Source organism: Taudactylus pleione, unplaced genomic scaffold, assembly GCF_031769625.1.
Source record: "Taudactylus pleione unplaced genomic scaffold, aTauple2 ptg000671l, whole genome shotgun sequence".
In the NCBI taxonomy this organism is placed as follows: Eukaryota; Metazoa; Chordata; class Amphibia; order Anura; family Myobatrachidae; genus Taudactylus; species Taudactylus pleione.
In genome coordinates, this window is record NW_028285073.1 from 6,770,065 (window position 1) to 6,789,617 (window position 19,553).

Consider the following 19,553-nt stretch of genomic DNA (forward strand, 5'->3'; position numbering starts at 1 on the left):
ACCCCTATTTTCTGGACGAGCGAGCGCTAATTGCGTCTGGCTCTGAATCAGGCCCTAAGTTACCTCGTAGATACATTGCACCAGTCCCGGGATCCATACTATTAAATGCCAGCTGTTACACCAAATATCCCTTCAGTAGTTTGGCACTTTTCTACGCATTTTTTCCACCGCTCTGCCCTGACAACGGCTTCCTCAGGAGACTGGACTAAGAGATGATCTAATATGCAAGCTTAGTCCTATTATCTACTAAAGCCTAGCTCTCCCTGCCACCATCTTACACACCTCTCAGCTTGCTTATTATAGCTTCATTAACCATCCATTAATGCTGTATAAGACGTGTTAACAGGCTGCAAAGAACAAAAACATCTGCTTTGAAATATATGAACTGAACAGTGACGTCGCTATGGGGGTGGGGGCCGCACAACGTGTTCAACCTCGGAAGGGTGACACCAAATGCCGGCTCCTCCTCCTCAGTGACATGAGCTGAGTGGTGCAGTGTGTCATTCTCATGCAACACTCTGCTCCTGTCACAAAGGTGGAGCCAACAGTGCAGACACTAGTCTCAGGGGGCAGCCCAGCGGGGGACGCCCCAGGAGAGAATTCCCACAAGGCCATGCCCCCTTTTGGTGGCGCGTGCTGCAGATTTGGAGTGCTCACCAGGTGTCCCCAGACTCGATGACGCCTCTGGATCTGAAGCTTCTTAATCTACTGCTACAGCTTTTTTATTCTCTCAGCTAGCGACAGACTAAAGCCGCAGACACACTAGACGATAAGTTGGACGATATGAACGATAATGATATTGTTTATAGCGTTCAATATTGTCCAGTGTTTATGCACAATATTGTTAACGATATGCGCTCCTGCGGATCATTAACGACGTCTTTCATCGCCCGAAAATGCAGGGCACGATATCGTCCGGTTCTGCATGTTCAGGGATGAGCAGGGTGAAGTCACTGAACGATATTGTTCAGTGTGTATGCGCGATGACCTTGAGCCGGGTGAAGGGAAAACATTTATCATTATCGCTCATGGAGCATATCGTTAAGTGTGTACCCAGCTTAACATCTCTGACTAGTTACAACAGTGACTACTGTGACTGAACGTTTGGATCTGGAGTATTTCCGTGTTGGCGCCGTTCACACCGCACACGGGTGCAGTGCTCACTTCTACCGGCGCTTGGAGATGACATCATCTCCAGGCGCTGAGAAGCCCGGAAGTCCCCTTGCTGAAACGGGAGCCGGGTCGAATGACCCGGGGAACCCATTTACACTGCAGTGTTTCACGGGTTATACCCGTGTTAAACCCTGCAAGATACCTGGGTTGGATTGCTGGGTCACTCGACCCGGGAATCCAACCCTGGCCCCTTTTACACCAAAGAGCTGCCCGGGTTAACCCTGCAATAACCCGGGTTTTAGTTCTGGTGTAAAAGGGGTATTAGTGACAAAGGTGCAATTTTAAGTAATAATATATATATATATTTTTAAGTTTGGTTTTATTTTTTCTTTCAGTTATGTCAAGTAATATTTCTGTGTTTTTAATAAATATTATAACTGAATAGCGCATCAACATTTTGCTTTTTTGGGGTGTCCAGTTCTCCCATTTTGTATGGTGGCTGATGTCAGTTATTAGATTATATAAGTGCATATTTATCTGAGATGCATACATACATACATATAGCATAGAAGGTTAGTGCCTGTGTTTTTTGCTTTATGGTCACTTTAGTCACTTAGGGCCTGATTCAGACCCACTCGCGAGCGGCTGTCCGCTCGTAAGTGGGTTGATGGTCTGCACTGAGCATGAGCACGACGGAGGGAGCTCCGTCGTGCGCATGCGCCAGACGCGACGAGCAAAGGACTTTCCTTCGCTCGTTGTGTCTGATCAAAGGGGGCGTGCTGTCGATGTTGATTGACAGCACGACCCCTTTGGTGGGCGTGCCTCCCTGACGGGGGCGTTCCCAAGGGAACGCCTCCCGTCAGAAGCCGGCCCACTGACATCACTAGATAGAGCCAAAATCACTCCGGGCCTTGCGGTTGAAAACCTCAACCGCAGGCTCCGGCTCGCAGTTTCGATGGTCGCGATGGTCACGACCATCGCGGCCATCAAACTGCACGCTCGTATAGGCTGTGGGTGGTGACCCACAGCTATACGAGTGTCCAGGAGGACGCTCCACAGTTATGGAGGACGGCGCTCATTCAGAGCGTGCGCTCTTCTCAGAGCGTACGGCTCTGAATGAGGGCCTTAGGTAGTAGACTCCCAGTATATGCTACAATAGAACAAATTAATAAACAAGATGCAACAGTCACTAGACACTCAAAGAACGTGTTCACAGATTTATGTGTTAAGAAATTCTCCAATAAAGGTTCTTCACACCCCTCTATAATTAACCATTAAGGCAGCTGAGAAACATTAAGAAGAGCTTGAAGACAGCATCTCTCATACCAATCATCACAGTATATGCTGGCTATCCTGGAAAACATAGTGTCCCCTGATCATGTGAGGGAAAGTAGTTGAGATCAGCTTCTAGCTCAGAAGTTCCTGGAGAACAATTCATGTATAGAATAAAACATCAGATTCACCGGAAAGAACTCTCATGTCAACACCATTTTGGATCTCAGGTGAGACTGATTCTAGCAGGTAGTCTGGTTATAAGAAATAAATACATAGAGGCAAATTCAATTAGCCGCGAAGTAGGTCATGTGACTTATTACCGTTGGTTTAAAATTTTATGCCAGCTCCAGAGCAGGTGAAAAATAGGGGAAAAACGGATTTTAATGTAAAAATCACATGGCACAGCAAAGAACCCCTGGGACACCCATCCTAGTAAATAGTCATTTATTTAGAGGCTTTTAAATAGTAATAATGCACGTCATTTTTCACGTAATTTTCTCTAAAAAAACAGAAAAATTTGATAAACTATGTGGGACATGTATGTTGGGTGTTGTATTGATCGGTAAAGGGTTACGATACATGGGACATGTAGGTTGGGTGTTGAATTAATGAGTTTCTGAACTTGCTGAAGAAAGATGCAAGTGTTTTTTTCCAAAATATGTTTAATATTGTGTGATCATTGGATTTCCAAGTATATCTACAGTATATATCTGTCCTAGCTAGTATATACATTTCAGGTAATACTATCAGTTGTGGAACTTGATTATTATGTTGTACTGTATTTTCTGCTGTCCATTGCATGTCATTTAGGTACATATGTGATCGCACGTTTTAATTTATCATTATATATTTATGAGTTGTTTCTTGTGTCTGCAAATCTGATATAGGGATCATATCCAATAATAATAATATATATATGAACATACTTCGCCAAGGCAAATGCCAGAAGGGCCAAAGGCCAGATGGGCCGGTCCGGCTTCAAACCCCGGCCGAGCACCTGCGCCTCCCGGTGCTCTGCTCCACCAGGGATACTGAAGGATGGAGGCGTGTCATGAGGCCACACCCCTGTGAGGCGAGGTCATGCCACTTTTGAGGCAAGGTCACATCCTTTTGCGCACGCGCGCGCGCGCGCACAGGGTGATTGTCAGGGCTGCTTAGCAGCCCCAGTCTGTCCCTGCACTAGGCTATATTTCTACCCATTCAATTTGGGATTGGATAATATATTACCTGTTGGATAATTTTTCTATAGGTATTTTAAATCCTTGTTTGTCCATTTGTGTTTCTGTGCATTGATGTTTTAATGACATAACAAACGTTAAGTTTTAAATTAGGTAGAAAAGTGTGCCCCAGCAACAAGAGAGTACTCTCTTCTTTTCCTTGCAATTCCCAGCTATTACTCTCATGGGAGTACCTCCGCAACACACATCACCCAGAGCATAGGGCTAAGAAACATACCCTTCATCTATTAGTGGATACATCTACCTACTTCCCCTCAATTAATCTGAGTTGGAACCAGTGCTCCAGGCCTTCCCACTTCCTTTCCCCCTTCAATTACAATAAAGAAGTTGGCGTCGGAATGATTTTATGTTAAGAGGGGGCAATATATAATTTAATTTTGGCCTCCCTCCCATTGCTGGGCGCATAGGCACCGCAGCACCATAGTGGAGCAGCAGGAGGCACGGACTGTACATTATAGCAATAGGCTGCACAGCACAGAGAAAGAGGTGTCATGTGCGGCTTTTAACTCAAAGACCACACATTGGCCCTCATTCAGAGGCGGTCGTTAGTTGCAAGCGGTCGCACTGAATCAGGGCGGCCGCTTGCATCCTGAACGGCCGCCTCCTTGTCAATCGTTAAGCTGTGGGTTACCACCGACAGCTTAACGACCGACCAGGTTGATGGTCGTGATGGTGATCACCATCGCGACCATCGGGGCTTACGACCAGACCCTAAGGTTGGGTCTGGGCACTCGTAAGCCCCAGGGAGCTTTCTGCTCTGATGGAGCAGGAAGCTCCCCACTGACATCACTGATGTCAGTGCGGCCGCCCACAAAAACGGTAGGCGTTCGTAAAGGAACACCTCCGTTTTGGGCCCCCCGGCCCGCCTACCAAACGGGGGCAGCTGTCGATCAACATCGACAGCCGCCCCTTTGGTAGCGAGCTCCGGAACAACAGAGTTTCTCTGTCGCTCTGGGGCTTACGCACGCGCAGTGCGGCCGCTGCACGTGCGCAGGCCTAACCATCGAGTCGGTTACGAGTGCATCAGCGCTCGCGACCGACTCTGAATAAGGTCCTTTACACCTCCTCCTCTTCTGTACACTGCAGGGGCTGTGCAGCCTTTTGCTATAATCAGGGTTGCCAATATTCTGGCTGCTCCTTTCGAGAGTGACCAGCCAGATCGGCATTGCAGGAGGGATGTGGCCGGTATAGGGGGCGTGGCGGGAGATGTTTTGTGGGCAGGGCGGGGCCACGCAATCACATAATTTTGACACCCCCCCACTACACAATGCCGATATTACTGGAGGGCGGGACAAAAAATGACGCAATTCAGCGTGAATCGCATCATCGGCCCCCTGCTGCGGGGGTTTCCTTTAAAAAGCATGGGGGGCCATGGAGTGATTGGCAGCAGCTGGGAGGCTTGTCTGCCTTTCCGGGGGCCCGGGAGCGGCACCGGATTTTCGGTAGTCTCCTCAGCGAATCGGGAGTGTAGGTCCTGGCTATAATGCACTGCCCATGACCGTCTGTGGCAACCGCTTCACTGGCGCCTCTCAAATGTTTGGCCCCCAGCCCCCCCCTTGTTCCGGCATCTATAACATTCGAAAAATACTATTTCCATGTGTATCAATGAGTCCATTCTGTTGTGGAGTTGCTCAATTGTTTGGGGTCATTGTACTTGTTGCAAGATCAATTTTTATCTGGACTCTAATATGGCCTTCTTCTGGTTTTGGTTGCTCCAAACATAACAGCTGATATGTGACTCGTCTGTCAAAAAAAAAAAAAATCCTTTGTTTCTGAATCTCCTGTACAACCCGGAATTCACTAGCAAATTTAAATTGTGCTTGTGAGCAGTGTATCCTCTTGTGCAGTGGTGTATCTACAATGGGTGCAGGGTGTGCGGTGCATACAGACCCCTGGGTCCTGGGGCCCACACTGCACACCCATCACCCATGTTTAATACCCACCTCTCTGGAGCTGCACAAATCACCAGGAAATTGGTGCAGTGCCCATTTTCTACATCATTAACGGGACTAATCGAATCCCACCCTGAGTGTGCTAATATTCAATAAGGAAAATTAAATCTATGGACTGTTGTAAACAAAAACCTCTTCATGGTAAACTTATTTGCTCTCGTCATTGTAGCCCAAACGTATGCAATTTGCGGTCCAAGGATACAGGGCTACTAGCCACCAGGAGGCATAAAGACTGCATATGCAATACAGGTGAATTCATGGCTATCAAAGTTACAGGATCAGAGCATGAAACAGTGCATAACATGTGGCAAATACTGTGTATATATTCTCATATTTTAAAAGTGGAATGCTGGAACATCGATATTGCTGTGATCCATCACTGTAACATAAACTCTCCATCAGTAGGCAATGCAGTTGTGGGGACAGCCGATCGGCCAGGAACATTCTGAGATGCCGCGTGATAAACAACAACAGCCTGGAATAAACACACAGGTGACATGTTAGCAATGAACAATTTATGCATATATCATTATATGATGATAACAATTTTTGCAGTTAGAATGAATAATGCTATTTATAGAGGCAGATTCAATTAGCCACGAGCTGCCCATAACGGTAGCTAATTTCTGCTTGTATCAGCATAGGCTGCAAGCAGAACTCAGCTATAATGACATGCTGCCAAGCTGGCAGAAACTGTTTAGTGGCTCTCAAGGCTAAATCAATTGGCCCTGTAGAATGTACCAAATGCCCTGTCTGCTGTGCTGTTATGTGCTATTATTTCCAGTATGTAATGCAAACATATGCCGCACTTTCTGTAAGGTATGTCGCTGCATAGTAGCTGCTACTGACTAAATATCTCATACTAGAACACCAGACACTTTGTTATGGGGGTCTGAGGAGTCCTCGCACCCCCCCCCCCCCTAAACTTACACACTTCCCCAAGGTCTCCTCCCTTCGCAGATAGCGCCTCGTCCCCAATTGCGAATGACAGACTCAGGACAAACAATCCGTGCTCATTATATAAATCATGGCTAGTGTTTTACATCTGCTCTACATGACCACAAAAACAATCAAAGGCAGAAAGTTAGGGTGCACTCTTGAAACTGGAATCACATAGGCATTGCAGGCCTCCCCCTTTTCTACTAGTGTTCTTACCTCTGTAGCAGTGGCATAGCCAGGAGGAGCAATTACCCCCCCTCCCCCAGCTGAAAGTTAGTGGTAAGTGTATAGCACCCAGGCCATATCCTGAACTCCCAGCAGCATTGTGAATGTGATGTAATGATGTTCCAACTTCCAACACTGCTGGTCAGAGACTGGAAGAGCTGTGTGTCAACACTCCACTGTAGAGGGCTGGAGCGAGCCACAGAGCATAGGCTTACAGAACTGGATATACAGATGGGGGGGCACAAAAACAGGACATACAGATGTGGGACATGTGTGCTATCTGATGGGCCTTATAAGAGGCATGTGAGAAACACCTGGGCCTAGGGAGCCTATGTTTCCTTGTTCACACCCCATCATGTCAAAAGATGGGTATGCCCACTGCTCTGTAGATCCACTGGGTGGCAAGGCTGTTTTCTCCGGCTGCGCCTCCATGTCGAGGCATTTCTAGCCTATATCTGACACAGAGCAGCAGCAGAACTACAAAAAGGTAGGATATGTACAGATGCTCTAGTTCACCCCCTCTTCCCCATTGTAAGCCCTTGAGATAAGGACGGTCGCTGGATATTGTGGGAGCACAGGAGTTTGCCTAATTGTAGTGCTGGCTCCGGGCCCTGCTTAAGCCATTATTTGTACCGTAGCTTAATGATGTCATGGCCATGGGCTGATTGTACTTGTGAGTTACATCAAATACAACATGTGAGGACAAGACCAGAATGTTATCTGTGTGCAACAGACGGGATACTGGTGATGAGAGCTATGAAGGTGAGTATATAAACATATATATAAAGAACTGCAAGGGAAATGGTGCTTATATGGGCAACAGTACAGGTACTCATTTGTACGTTTGATACACTTATTAATAAACATTGTATGGTGGAAGCTGTCATATTTAAAAGGAAAAATAAACGTGTACCCTAGATTTCATGTAGATATGATGTGATAGAGTTACCCTTGAAATCCTCAATGTAATAGTTTTTGGAGTTACAGTAGGTGCTCCTTAGTTATACTGTAGTAAGGAACCAAGAATAGAAGAAAAAATACATCATAATGCACACTTCAAGCTACGCGTGTCCATACCTCCCAACATTTGCTGGGAGGTAGTCGGGACCTGCGCGCGCCAAAGGCGTGCCCGCTTGAAAAGGGGGTGTGACCTAATCATAAATGGGGCGTGGTCATATGACACGCCCCCGTTTACGTCACTAATGGGGCGTGCCCAGCATTTCCGAGATGCTGGGCAGCCCCCAGGCTTCCCCCCCCGTACTCTGAATAGATGCTGTGCGCATGCACACAGCGTCTATTCTACCTCTGCATACACGCTGCTCTGCATAGCAGAGCAGCGGGTATGCTTCCCCCAACTTCCCCCCCACCACGGGACACTGCGGCCCGCGGGCGGGACAGCGGGAAAGTCCCAGAAAAACGGGACTGTCCCGCTAAATGCGGGACAGTTGGGAGGTATGCGTGTCGCAGACAACCTGGGCCTGATGCAAAGGTGAAACTGCGATTTTGGACGCAGCGGAGTTGCAAAAATATGCTAATGACTTAGCTGATGTCTTGTGCACAGAGACGCCCACCTCTGGCGTTGACACATGCGCCTTTTACGTACAAAAGATAAAACATCGGTGGCACTTTGTACATCTGAGCAAAGCTATGCTGTCTCAGAATGTTCGTTTCACCCTTACACGCTGGGGCCTCTGCAGCTGGATACAAATTTGCAGAGGCTCACTAGGGCACACACAGAGAGTGTACCGACATGCCTGCGTTTTTGTAGCCACCCCCATTACCTCCCCCGAATGCTGAATAAGCCATCGCTACATGTGCGCAGTGCGGCTTTGGCGCATGCACGGCAGCAAAAAAAAAAATCGCTCCACTATGTCCAACATTGACAATGCGTCCACAATTGAATCAGGCCACCTATGTCCAACATTGACAATGCGTCCACAATTGAATCAGGCCACCTGTCCTATAGAAGCAGAGTGTCTCAGAAAGTAGTAGCTTGATGTGAAGGAGACGTATTATATTTTAGTCATTTCTTTGCGTTATTATTCTACCTTTTTTATATTTGTATATTTTTTCACTATTTCAGTGGAAATCTATATAATATTTGTAGGTCTGTCCCGTCTCCTCAATGTGCGGGCAGAGGAGGCTTGGGCGCTCACTGCAAAGGAGACGGGACAAACTTCAGAGAGGAGGATCGGCCTCTGGGGTAAGTATTGGAGACGTGAAGGAGTATAGGGGGCAGGGAACAGCAGAGGTGGTGGGTGTGGCCATAGAGGGGGTGGGGTCAAGTGGGAGCAGAAACCGAGGTGATCTGCATATGCCATGACTGTTATACAGAAATATATCTAGGACTATTGGGAGCACCACCAAGAGTTCTAATTAAGAGAGGAGTTGTTACTCCTAATGATGATTCATTTACATAACTAATTTCTCTCTGGTGCAGAATGCTTCTCCAATTTCCCCTTTCCCAAATTTTTCAAACACAGCCTGTAACATGACAGTTAGGAGCTGAGTGGCTTGTAGTTTATCACCCTTCAGTTTATCACTTTCCAGAGCTTAGTACATACATCTCCTAGAGCGTGTGTCTAGCTTCAGGGAGGCCCCGCCCACTATCTGCCCTCACAGCTGTCACTGGCTGGCAGACTTCCATATAAAGAGGCCCATTTATCAACGAGTTTTGTCATACACAACGAGTTTTAAAACTCAATGCGTATGATAATATTGCCCCAGCCAATCAGCTCCCAACTGTCATCTGTTTGCAAAATGACAGTTGGGAGCTGATTGGCTGGATACCATTTATCATACACAAGTTTTAAAACTCATTGCGTATGATAAAACTCATTGATAAATGGGCTCCAAAGCCCCCACATGAAGGAAACGTGGGGGTTGGGGCTAGAGATCAAGGATGGAAGACATGGGGGGTGAGAAGGACAGAGATGAGAGATTGGGAGAAAAGGGGTAATGGAATAGATAGGAATGAGAGACAGGTGGCGAGGGGGATAGAGAAGAGATGTAGACAGGGTGGTGAGGGGGAAAGAAATTAAAGAAAGGGAGATCGGTGGGGTGAGAAGGATCAGTGGCAAATGCAGGATTTCCAGAAGGGGGTTTCCAATGCTTAATTTTAGAGCGAGTGTGGCCAGTCAATGGAGAGGGCAGAATTAGTACTTAACCAGCTTTAATAAGCGTCATACAAAGTGTATTGTGTATAATAATTCCAGCATATACAGGACCAGTGATCACAGTAAGCCATGAGATGCATCAGTAGGCCATCCTGCCTGAGCTGAATGTATTTATTTTGGATGTGAGCACCATTCCAGACTATTGGAGCAAGTCCGGGAGCCTGGAGGAGCAGCAGAAGAACATAGCACTGCCCTGGACATATATGTACATATTGGGCTCTATAGCAGTGCATGTCTAACAGTGCATGTTTTCCAGATCTTCTAGTTGCTACTGGCAGATACATGTTAAAAGATCCACAGGTGGTGCTAATTATTTCATTTGTGATACTGAGAAGAACATGCAGCACTAGTAACAATCTATTATATTATTATTTCTATTGTGGTCATGGTGTGGGCTGGGGAGGGGGGTTTTCAGGCAGACGGAAACCCCCCCTACGTTTGCCTATGAGGATAGAGAATAGAGATGGGTGCGGGAGGTTTCATTTATTTTTCATATGTGTGTGTGTGTGTCTGTTGCATCTGCCTACAGTCTATCAAGAGTGCTAATGCCTACCTGAAAGCTACCCTAATTAGTAACGTATAACTAAATGGGTGGGGTTCTGGGCCTTCGGATACTACATAAAACACATAGTAAACCTTACCACTTCATTGTAAGATGTCCTGCACACAGTTTTGCATCCAAATATCGATGTAGACAAGGTGATGCAGAACCCCAGTACAGTAAGAACAAAAAGTATCAATATGATGCCTAAGAACAGAGCCTACAACAACAGAAGAAAATAAAAAGCAGAATGACGACAATTACATAAATAGAATCTACCCCAACATGAATGCTGCCCTGTATAATACAAAGTTACAAACCAGTAAAATCTGTCTTACAGGATTTTACTGGTGTACAGTATACTAGAGGGTAAATGCATTAAATGTCCAGATTGACCACTGCTTTCATTATGGACCAGTTTTAGCTGTATTACCATCTCATCCCCTACAGTGTATACAGTATAAGAAAGTATTTAGGGGCAGTCGATAAATCAGAAAGACACAATATATAATGGCTATTTTGGCTTCGCCCTCTCCCCATACACCCATGAATCAGGGCATTCAAAATGAGGGGACGGGTCCTAAAGATGTGAAGTACGCGGCCCCACCTGCACCAAGATATTTGTCTGAGAGTGTTTCAGAAGAAGGTCTTGGTGTGGACGGGGCCGCGTACTTCTCATTAGGCCCTGCCCACTCACATCAGTGTGCAGTGATGTGAAGGTGTATGGCAGTGGTTCTCAAACTCGGTCCTCAGGACCCCACACAGTTCACATTTTACAGGTCACCTAGCAGGAGCACAGGTGTACTCATTACTCACTCACACAGGTGGAGCTGATTATGAGGCCTATTCATCATACCTTAAAATTTGATGGAGGTAATTAGGTTTAGAACTCGCATGGAGTTCTACCTAATTGCCGGAGGAATTCATCATTCCTCCTCTCCATCAGTATCTATTCCGAAAAGCTGTCATTTTTGCGATGACAGCTTTTCGGGAAATAGATACTTTTCCCTCTCTACTCTAAGTTACCGCAGCTGGAAACAGTGCTGCGCATGCGCTGTTACATTCGTAAACTCAGCGCATGCGCAGCACTACCTACAGCGGCAGTAAGTTTGTGTGCTCCCCCCAACCCCTCCTCCTCCGCTCACTTCCCCCCCGTCCCGCACTTAACTGCCTGCGCAGCAGCTTCCGGCTCCGTCTTGCTGGTCTGACACGTGGTCTCCCAGCACACCACAGTACTGTTTAGAAAAAAAAAAAAACGTTTTTTTTTCTAAACTTTATTGTGTTCTGCTGGGAGAACACAGTGTGCGAGCAACCACCAGAGCCGGAGGAGGGACCAGAGCGCCAGAGGGAGCTGCGGGGGACCTGTCCAGCTGACCGCAGGTAAGTCTCACCTGCTATTCGCCTCCTCACAGTGGCGGATAGTACCTCCATCAAATTCCGAAAGTACATAATTTTTGGAATTTGATGAATACCATAATTTCCATATCCCCAAACTAATGTACTAATGTATGGGGAGTGTGGAAATGAACGCAGGGGGACTTAGCAAGGAGATATCAGTGTTATCTCCTGTGAAGTGTCATCATGAATACTAAAATAACGTTATTTAATGAAAATGTCCATAAAAACTTTATTTTAGTGTTGATGAATAGGCCCCTATGTCACTTGTGATTCTGTGAGTGATACTGTTTGGGGTCCTGAGGACCAAGTTTGAAAACCTGTGGTATATGGGATGGGACCAAAAAGGTGCAATTGGCCATTAAAATAATTGTGTCATATTGGCTACTTCCCATATACCCACAAATCATGTCTTTACACCATGAGGGGTCAGAGCTCAGGGTACTCAGAACCCCCCCTGTGTGCGCCACTGACCCATGTATCCTCACTCATATAATTGACAGTTGTTGGGCAAAGTTTGTAAATAACTATTTTTAACTTAGATTCATCCTTAAAAAATTCTATAACATTTCCGATCAGATTCACTGTTTAAAGCCTATTTAGAATGGAAAATGTTTAAGTCAGTGGCAATTTTCGGTGGGGTCTAAGTTTTGTTTTCCTGACTCCAGTTTATAAAAACATCTAAAATGCTGTCCAAAGTTATCCGATTGTATTTTGTTCACTAAGTTGTAACAAGTTATACTATCTACCAACAGTAATAACATAGAATTACCATAGGCTGGAAATCCCCGTCACAGTCCTGGCTTTGCCCGTAATATGCACATTGCATAGAGCCAAAGGAGTGATAAAAAAACAAATACGGTGTGTGCATGAAAAACAAACAATAGATGAGCATTGCTGCAGTTGCTGCCACGGAGCTGATTATGTTTAGAACCAAGCTCGAGTTCACCTGGAATATAAAGGAAACATAAAGTGACCATTTAATATTTATTATTTTTTTAAGGTCATTGCATTTCTTTTCCTCTTTCTGTCAGTAATGTTTTCATGAAAACAACTTTAAAATAGGTGGAACGAGAATCAACTTGTAGCCAGGTCGGAAGAGCGTTTATGATAACAATAAAGTGAAGGTAACCAATCAGAGCACTGTAGCAGTCACTGGACCAAACCGACAGGTAAATATGGCAGTAGAAGGTACAGAACAACAATTAACGGCTTTTACAAACAGAATAGTAATATGTTGGGTCTGCGCTCTGCCTGGTGAACACAATTTAACCGCTCCTGCCGACACAAGTGTCCTCATTCGCCTATCCTATTTGCATTATATGGCAGGAGACGCACGCTGCCACTGAGACGATCCGCCATAGGTAGAGATTCCCGGGCTTAGTTCTTAATTTAGTGACTGTGTCGCATGGTAACTGCGTCCAAAGTCACTTATAGTGTACTGGGTGCTTAGTATTAATAATTTTGTTGCAATGGAGCTGGTAGAAAGTCGCAGATTATTACTATTTATTAACAGTTTCTTATATAGCGCAGCATATTCCATTGCGCTTCACAATTGGAGACAACATTAATAGAACAAAACTGGGTAGTAACAGACAGACATAGAGGTAAGAGGGCCCTGCTCAGAAGCTTACAATCTATAGGGAAATAGTTGTTGATCCATTAGGATAGGTGCTACAGATTGCATATTGGTCCAGCCAGATTGCAGAGGTTCTTGGTGGGCTGTATGATCCAGTCACATAGGAATGTTGGCCTAGGGTTGGGCGGATGTCAATGCGAATAAAAAGAAAATATGTGAGGTTATGTGGGTGGTTCTGGACTCTGATAAGCTTGTCTGAAGAGATGACTTTTCATGGAACGCTTGAAGGTTTGGAGACTAGCGGAAAGTCTTATTGTGCATAGGAAGGCATTCCACAAAGTGGGTTCAGCCCGAAAAAAGTATTGTTCCCTGTAAATGGGAGCAAGTAATGCGTGGGGATGAGAGTTGCAGATCTTGTGCAGAGCAGAGAAGAGAGTTCGGGTTGGGAGATATTTTGAGATGAGTGAAGAGATGTATGTTGGTGTGGTTTGGTTAGTAGCCTAATGTGTAAGTAAAAGTATTTTATATTGAATATGGTAGAAAACCGGTAACCAATGGAGGGACTGACAGAGCGGATCAGCTGACGATGAACATTTGGCAAGGAAGATCAGCCTAGCAGCTGCATTCAAAATGGATTGTAGTGGCAAGAGTCTGTTTTTGGGAAGACCAGTAAGGAGACTATTGCAATAGTCAATCCAGGAAATAATGAGTGCATGGATTAGAGTTTTTGCAGTGTCTTGTTTTTTTATATTTTGGATATTTTGAGACAGATTGAATGTGGGGCAAAATGGATAGTTCAGAGTCAAGGATGACACCTAGGCAGCGAGCTTGTGGTTTGGGGTTGATTGTCGAGTTATCAACAGTGATAGAGATATCAGGTTGGTGACTAATATTGGCCAGTGGAAATATACTGTAATTAATTCTGTTTTGGAAACATTAAGTTTGAGGTGCTGAGATAACATCCAAAATGAAAAGGCAGAAAGACATTCAGTGACATGGATGAATACAGATGGTGACAAATCTGGGAAGGATAAGTAGATTTGAGTATTGTCCACATACAGATGATACTGAAATCTGAAAGAGCTGATTAGTTTGCCAAGAGAGGTGGTACAGATTGAGAAAAGCAGAGGACCTAAGCCTGAGCCTTGTGGTACTCCCAGTGATAAAGGTAGCAAAGAGGAGGCAGAATCAGAAAAAGAAAAACATTAAACACAACGCTGCGCGGTGGGATGTATAGCAAAACTCACTTGTATCGGTCCTCAGCCTTTTTGCCAGGTTTAGCATCCAAGTGGCATATGGTTGCTGTATATAAACTAAGCCAGTGGCAGTGTTCAATGTACATGTGCATTGTACTTTTGTTGCATTAGAGAACCAACTAAAACACACATACGGTACAAAACTGTGTGGTGCAACCTACTCGCAAATATCTGTGGAGCTCCAAATGGCGCTACTTGGCAGGATTTTCAGGATAGGTCTATTTGGACACATCTGGATGTTTTGGTGAACACAGCTCAGGAAAAGCGCACATATGTATGAGCCGAATTTATAAAAGAACTATTTATTAAAACAAATTTCATATATTCAATTATTTATTGATCATAATGGAGTATTTGTGACCCACCAATATGCAGGAAATTCACCTGTATGTATAAGTTTATTCAGACCTATCTCAAGGGGATACATTTGGTATCCCGGTGGTCGGGATGCCGACGCTTACATTACTGGTGCCGGTATCCCAACGCCAGTCAGAACCCCAGCGTCAACATCCCAACCGCTGGGATAATGAAGTTAAGTAGCAGGGTTAGGTTTAGGGGTTAGGCACTAGGAGGATTGTTAGGCACTAAGGGGGGAGGGTTAGGGAGTGAGGAGGGGAAGGTTAGGTTTAGGCACTAGGGGGGGAGGTTAGGGTTAGGCAACAAAGGGGGAGGGGTAGCATACCGATCAACAAGTGTCGGTATGCTAACCCTGTCGCCTGTCGGGATGTCGGCGTCAGGATTCTGACTGCAGGCATATCGCACCCAACCCATCTCAAGATGTGTCCTGGTGTAAAACAGTAAAAGAAAACTGAAATCTAGTTGGTGCAAAAACAACAACTAGCTCCTTGCGCTAATAAAACAGGTGTGTAAAAAAACCAATTCAAGCTGCTAGTCCAAATTGACCAGTACCACCGGGTCTCAGTAAAGTCACCCACAAAAAACTACAAATTAGGACTGCGCTATAAAATATCTAATATATTGCTTGTTTGAAATGAATCAATGATCAAGGCTCCTCTAAATATAAAAAACAAATTTATTCACAACCTACAATAGATATAAGTAAAAAATAAACATAATAAATAATAACACAAAAAACACGTATCTAAAACACACAGTAATTGTATAAAATAGCACTGGTAGCAATTACATTTATATCACTTGTGCCATGCACATAATCATTCCACATAAAGCTTAGTGCATCAGTAAATGTCCTGATATAAAAGAGGGAGATATCTCTCCTTTAGTTGGTATATATCTGTCTGTATAAGCTCTTATCCATCTGCATATTATTGGTCAAAGAAAGTCTTTTATGCACTGTGTGTAAAACAGTAACATTTGCACCAGACTTGTGTCAGGCATACAGTATAAGTGTACATATTACACCTCATGGTAGCCTAGACATAGCGCAGAGGTTTGGCTTTACAGTGTAGGTAGAAAAGTTAAATTACCCTATTTGTACACACTACAATAATAATCCTCCCCCAATTTTTCCACCTACAGTATTCTTTCCCCAATACCGCCTATCCAGGACCATCATCAGGGTCTATAGGGAGTACCTGTGTATGAAGCCCAGTCTGATAGCGGGGCCTGCTTTTGCAACCTGCTTCTTAGTCACAGGCAGATGGCTGTCTATGAGCAAGAGTCAGTTTGGGCCTGGAATCATCAGCATCAGAGGGCCCCTTCTGTCAGCCTTTGATCATCTGAGCTGCAGAGCCAGGTGTAGATGGGGGCCTGGGGGCTGTATGCTCTGGGCATCCCTCTCTCAAGTGGCTAAATCCAGAGTCCGGAATACCCTAGCTTTCTCTCTTCCACATCATGCGCTTCCCCAAGCTCTTTGGCTCCTTCCTTCTTCTCCTCCTCCTGATTCCATTGGCTGGACTAGACAAAGTCACTCAGAAGTTTCTCAGTTGTGCCTCTGCTCCCCCCTCCCCATGTGTGCCTCTGTTCCTCTATCAGCTTTGCCTCTGTCTTCTTCCATGTGTGCCTCTGCTCCTTGCTCTTCTGTACCTCAGCCCCCTTTTTTATCTGTACCTCTGCCCAGGGGCATTTCTAGAGAGGAGGGGGCCCGTGTGCAGTCTCTGACATGGGCCCCCTCCCCTCTGCCCGGTGGCTGGCAGCGCACTGAGCTGTGCGTGGCCAGCGCCGGAGTTATAGACTCTGGGCACTAGGGTGTGCCCAGAGTCTATAGAGTATGCGCAGGTCACCGGGTAAATGGCCACGGCGGCCATTTTCCAGTTGTTTTTACAGTGCCGGACCCCCGCGCCGACGTGGGAGTCCGGAGAGGTAAGTAAACTATGGGTGCAGGGTGTGGTGACCCAGGGGCTCGTGTGCCCCGCACACCCTGCACCCATTATAGATTTGCCCCTGCCTCTGCCCCTTACCCCATCTGTTCCTCCACCGCCGCCCCCACATTCCTGGTAGCTGCCAATCAGAAGTGCTGCAGACAAATGGAAGCAATACCATGTATAGCATCACATAATTCAACTAAAGTTTGGTGGGTAATCACAAATGTCCATTAATAATAATTTAAAATGTGTATATTATGCACGTGTGTGTAGATAGGCAGAATGAGAGGAGGGAAACCCCTGGGTCCCAGGGGCGTATCTATAATGGGTGCAGTGTGTGCAGGGCACATGGCCCCTGGGTCCAGGGGGTCCCCGCACCGCACGCCCTGCACCCATAGCATACTTACCTCTCCGGGGTCCCACGTCAGAGCGGGGGTCCAGCGGCCTAAAAGCCACCACCACCGCCATTTTCCTGGTGACCAGCACATACTCTATAGACTCTGGGTGCACTCTAGTGCCCAGAGTCTATAACTCCAGCACTGGCCGCGCACAGCTCAGTGCGCTGCCGGCCGCCGGACAGAGAGGAGGAGGCCCATGTCAGAGACTGCACACGGGCCCCCTTCTCTCTAGAAACGCCCCTGCTGGGTCCTCTCTCCACTGGGTGATCACAGTAATGGTACACAACAGCGGATCCCTCAAAGTAGCAGAACCACCCAGTACTTAACCAGTGAGGTGGTTTATTAAGCAGTAATGTGATTGTACAGCCGTACTCAGAGTCTTGTATGGAGCAGAGCATGCAGGTCACCTGCCGGTGACTGTAATTGGGTAGCGGTGCTTGTATAAACGGTGACAGAGGGCACCTAATGCAGGGTATCACAGAGTATCATTCACAGTGACAAGATGGGGCTGAGCATTTTCAGAAGTCCTAATGGCGGCCATCTTGGTAAAGGATTGATGCCTCTTTAAAGGAGCATCATGGAGACTGAGCAATAGCGCGCTCCATATCTCACTACTGCTGATCAGGGCCACCCTTAAAAGTTCCATGCCTACAGTAGGTACGTCAGAATGTGCATCCAATCAGGGGTTTGACCATGCCCTATTGTGCTTATTGGGCCCCCATTCAGATGTTATGCAGTTGCAAATTCCAAAAATGTACATTTTATGCAAATAATATGATGTGCATGCACCTCTACATGAGCCCAAATTACTGTAGCTGTAATATCATCTTTTGTATTTTACAATTGTTATTATGAACATTTTTATTATTAGTCTCACGAGATGGGCAATAAGTATGATTTTTATTGCCTTATTTTGCAGAGATAAAAAAAAAAAAATCACTTATCACCAAGGCTGCTGAGTATTATTCCTGAGGTGGTTAACAGAATAGTGGAATAGTTGTATTTCTATAATCGGCTTCTCCATGCAAATACAAAACTATTAGTGGTGATAAACATATTGGGCCTCTTTCAGCAAGGATCGCAGTCACTAATACGCATGCAATCGGCTGATTATTGTGTACTGCACATGTGTATACATCGCATTGCACGAACCAGCCACTGCGATCTCAGTGACTATGCAGACCCATCGCAGAATGATTGACAGGAAGTGCCGTTTGTGGGGGTGGTCGGGCGAACGCGGGCGTGCCAGTGCATTTCAACGCCGTTGCATGGGCGTGCATAAATTATCCACTGCGATACCATATGCAGCCTGTGGCCTCATAGCGTGCGCTGATTTAAGCAATTTCTGAGTGAGGTCTGACCTGCCTTAACTGTGCGTATGGGTACAATGTTACTCGATGTTACCGATTATTTTACTATGTTGCCAAAGTATACGGATGTGAGTAAGGGGAAGTGGGCGTCCTTATGTTAGGCTGCGATCGCAATGCAAATGCAATTATTTGCATATCACCACTTATATTAGCAACTGCGTTGCGTGCGTATTAGCAGAATAGCGATCCTTTCTGAATCAGGCCCATTGTTGCCTGCTTTAACCCCTTCATGTATGCAATACCCCACTATGTAGAATATTACGTCTGACTTGGCATTACATAGGCAGACAATTCCCAGCAGTCTCTGCAGCTGCTGAAGAGGTCATTAGCAGCAGGTCACATGACCAGTGTCAGGCCAGTGACAGTCGGAGCTGTGGGGAGAGGAGAGCTGAGGGCTAAGGGCCCCAACGTGTGAACAAGGAGTTCCCGTAGCCTGGGTTATAAAGGACATGTCATCTGTGTTAGGTTATTGGGACATTCTATTTATTTGAACAGAACATTGCTAATTTTGTATAGGAATAATCAATTAGAAAAGCAGTAAGTCATGTGATTTATTGTGTGTTTATTGTTCCAAACCTCTTATTCTATAACAGTGACCCATTTCAGTAACTGTGGGCTACTAAAAATAAATCCAGATTGCTTTTGCATGAAATTTGTATCATGTTGTCTGTGTCTGATTGGGGGAATCCTCGTCTTTCTGTGGGTGTGGGTCTGATTCAGCAAGGATCGCAATTGTAAAGCTTCACGCAGGTATGGTAATGCAGCAGGAGGCATCACACCTCCTGTGCATTACTTATCCGAGCTGCGCGTT

The 19,553-nt window shown here is 45.7% G+C and overlaps 1 protein-coding gene across 1 annotated transcript in view; it reads right to left on the reverse strand.

Moving 5' to 3' along the window:
• Positions 1-2,269: 2,269 nt before the first annotated feature.
• The window catches only part of LOC148478215 (membrane-spanning 4-domains subfamily A member 4A-like), a 68,861-nt gene continuing 51,577 nt past the window's right edge, over positions 2,270-19,553 (reverse strand). The window contains exons 5-7 of the mRNA XM_088455745.1: positions 12,627-12,803; positions 10,560-10,679; positions 2,270-6,053 (exon numbers count right to left, since the gene is read on the reverse strand). Of these exons, the coding sequence (XP_088311871.1) occupies positions 5,955-6,053; positions 10,560-10,679; positions 12,627-12,803 (396 nt within the window). The 3' untranslated portion in view covers positions 2,270-5,954. The remainder of the gene's footprint in view (positions 6,054-10,559; positions 10,680-12,626; positions 12,804-19,553) is intronic.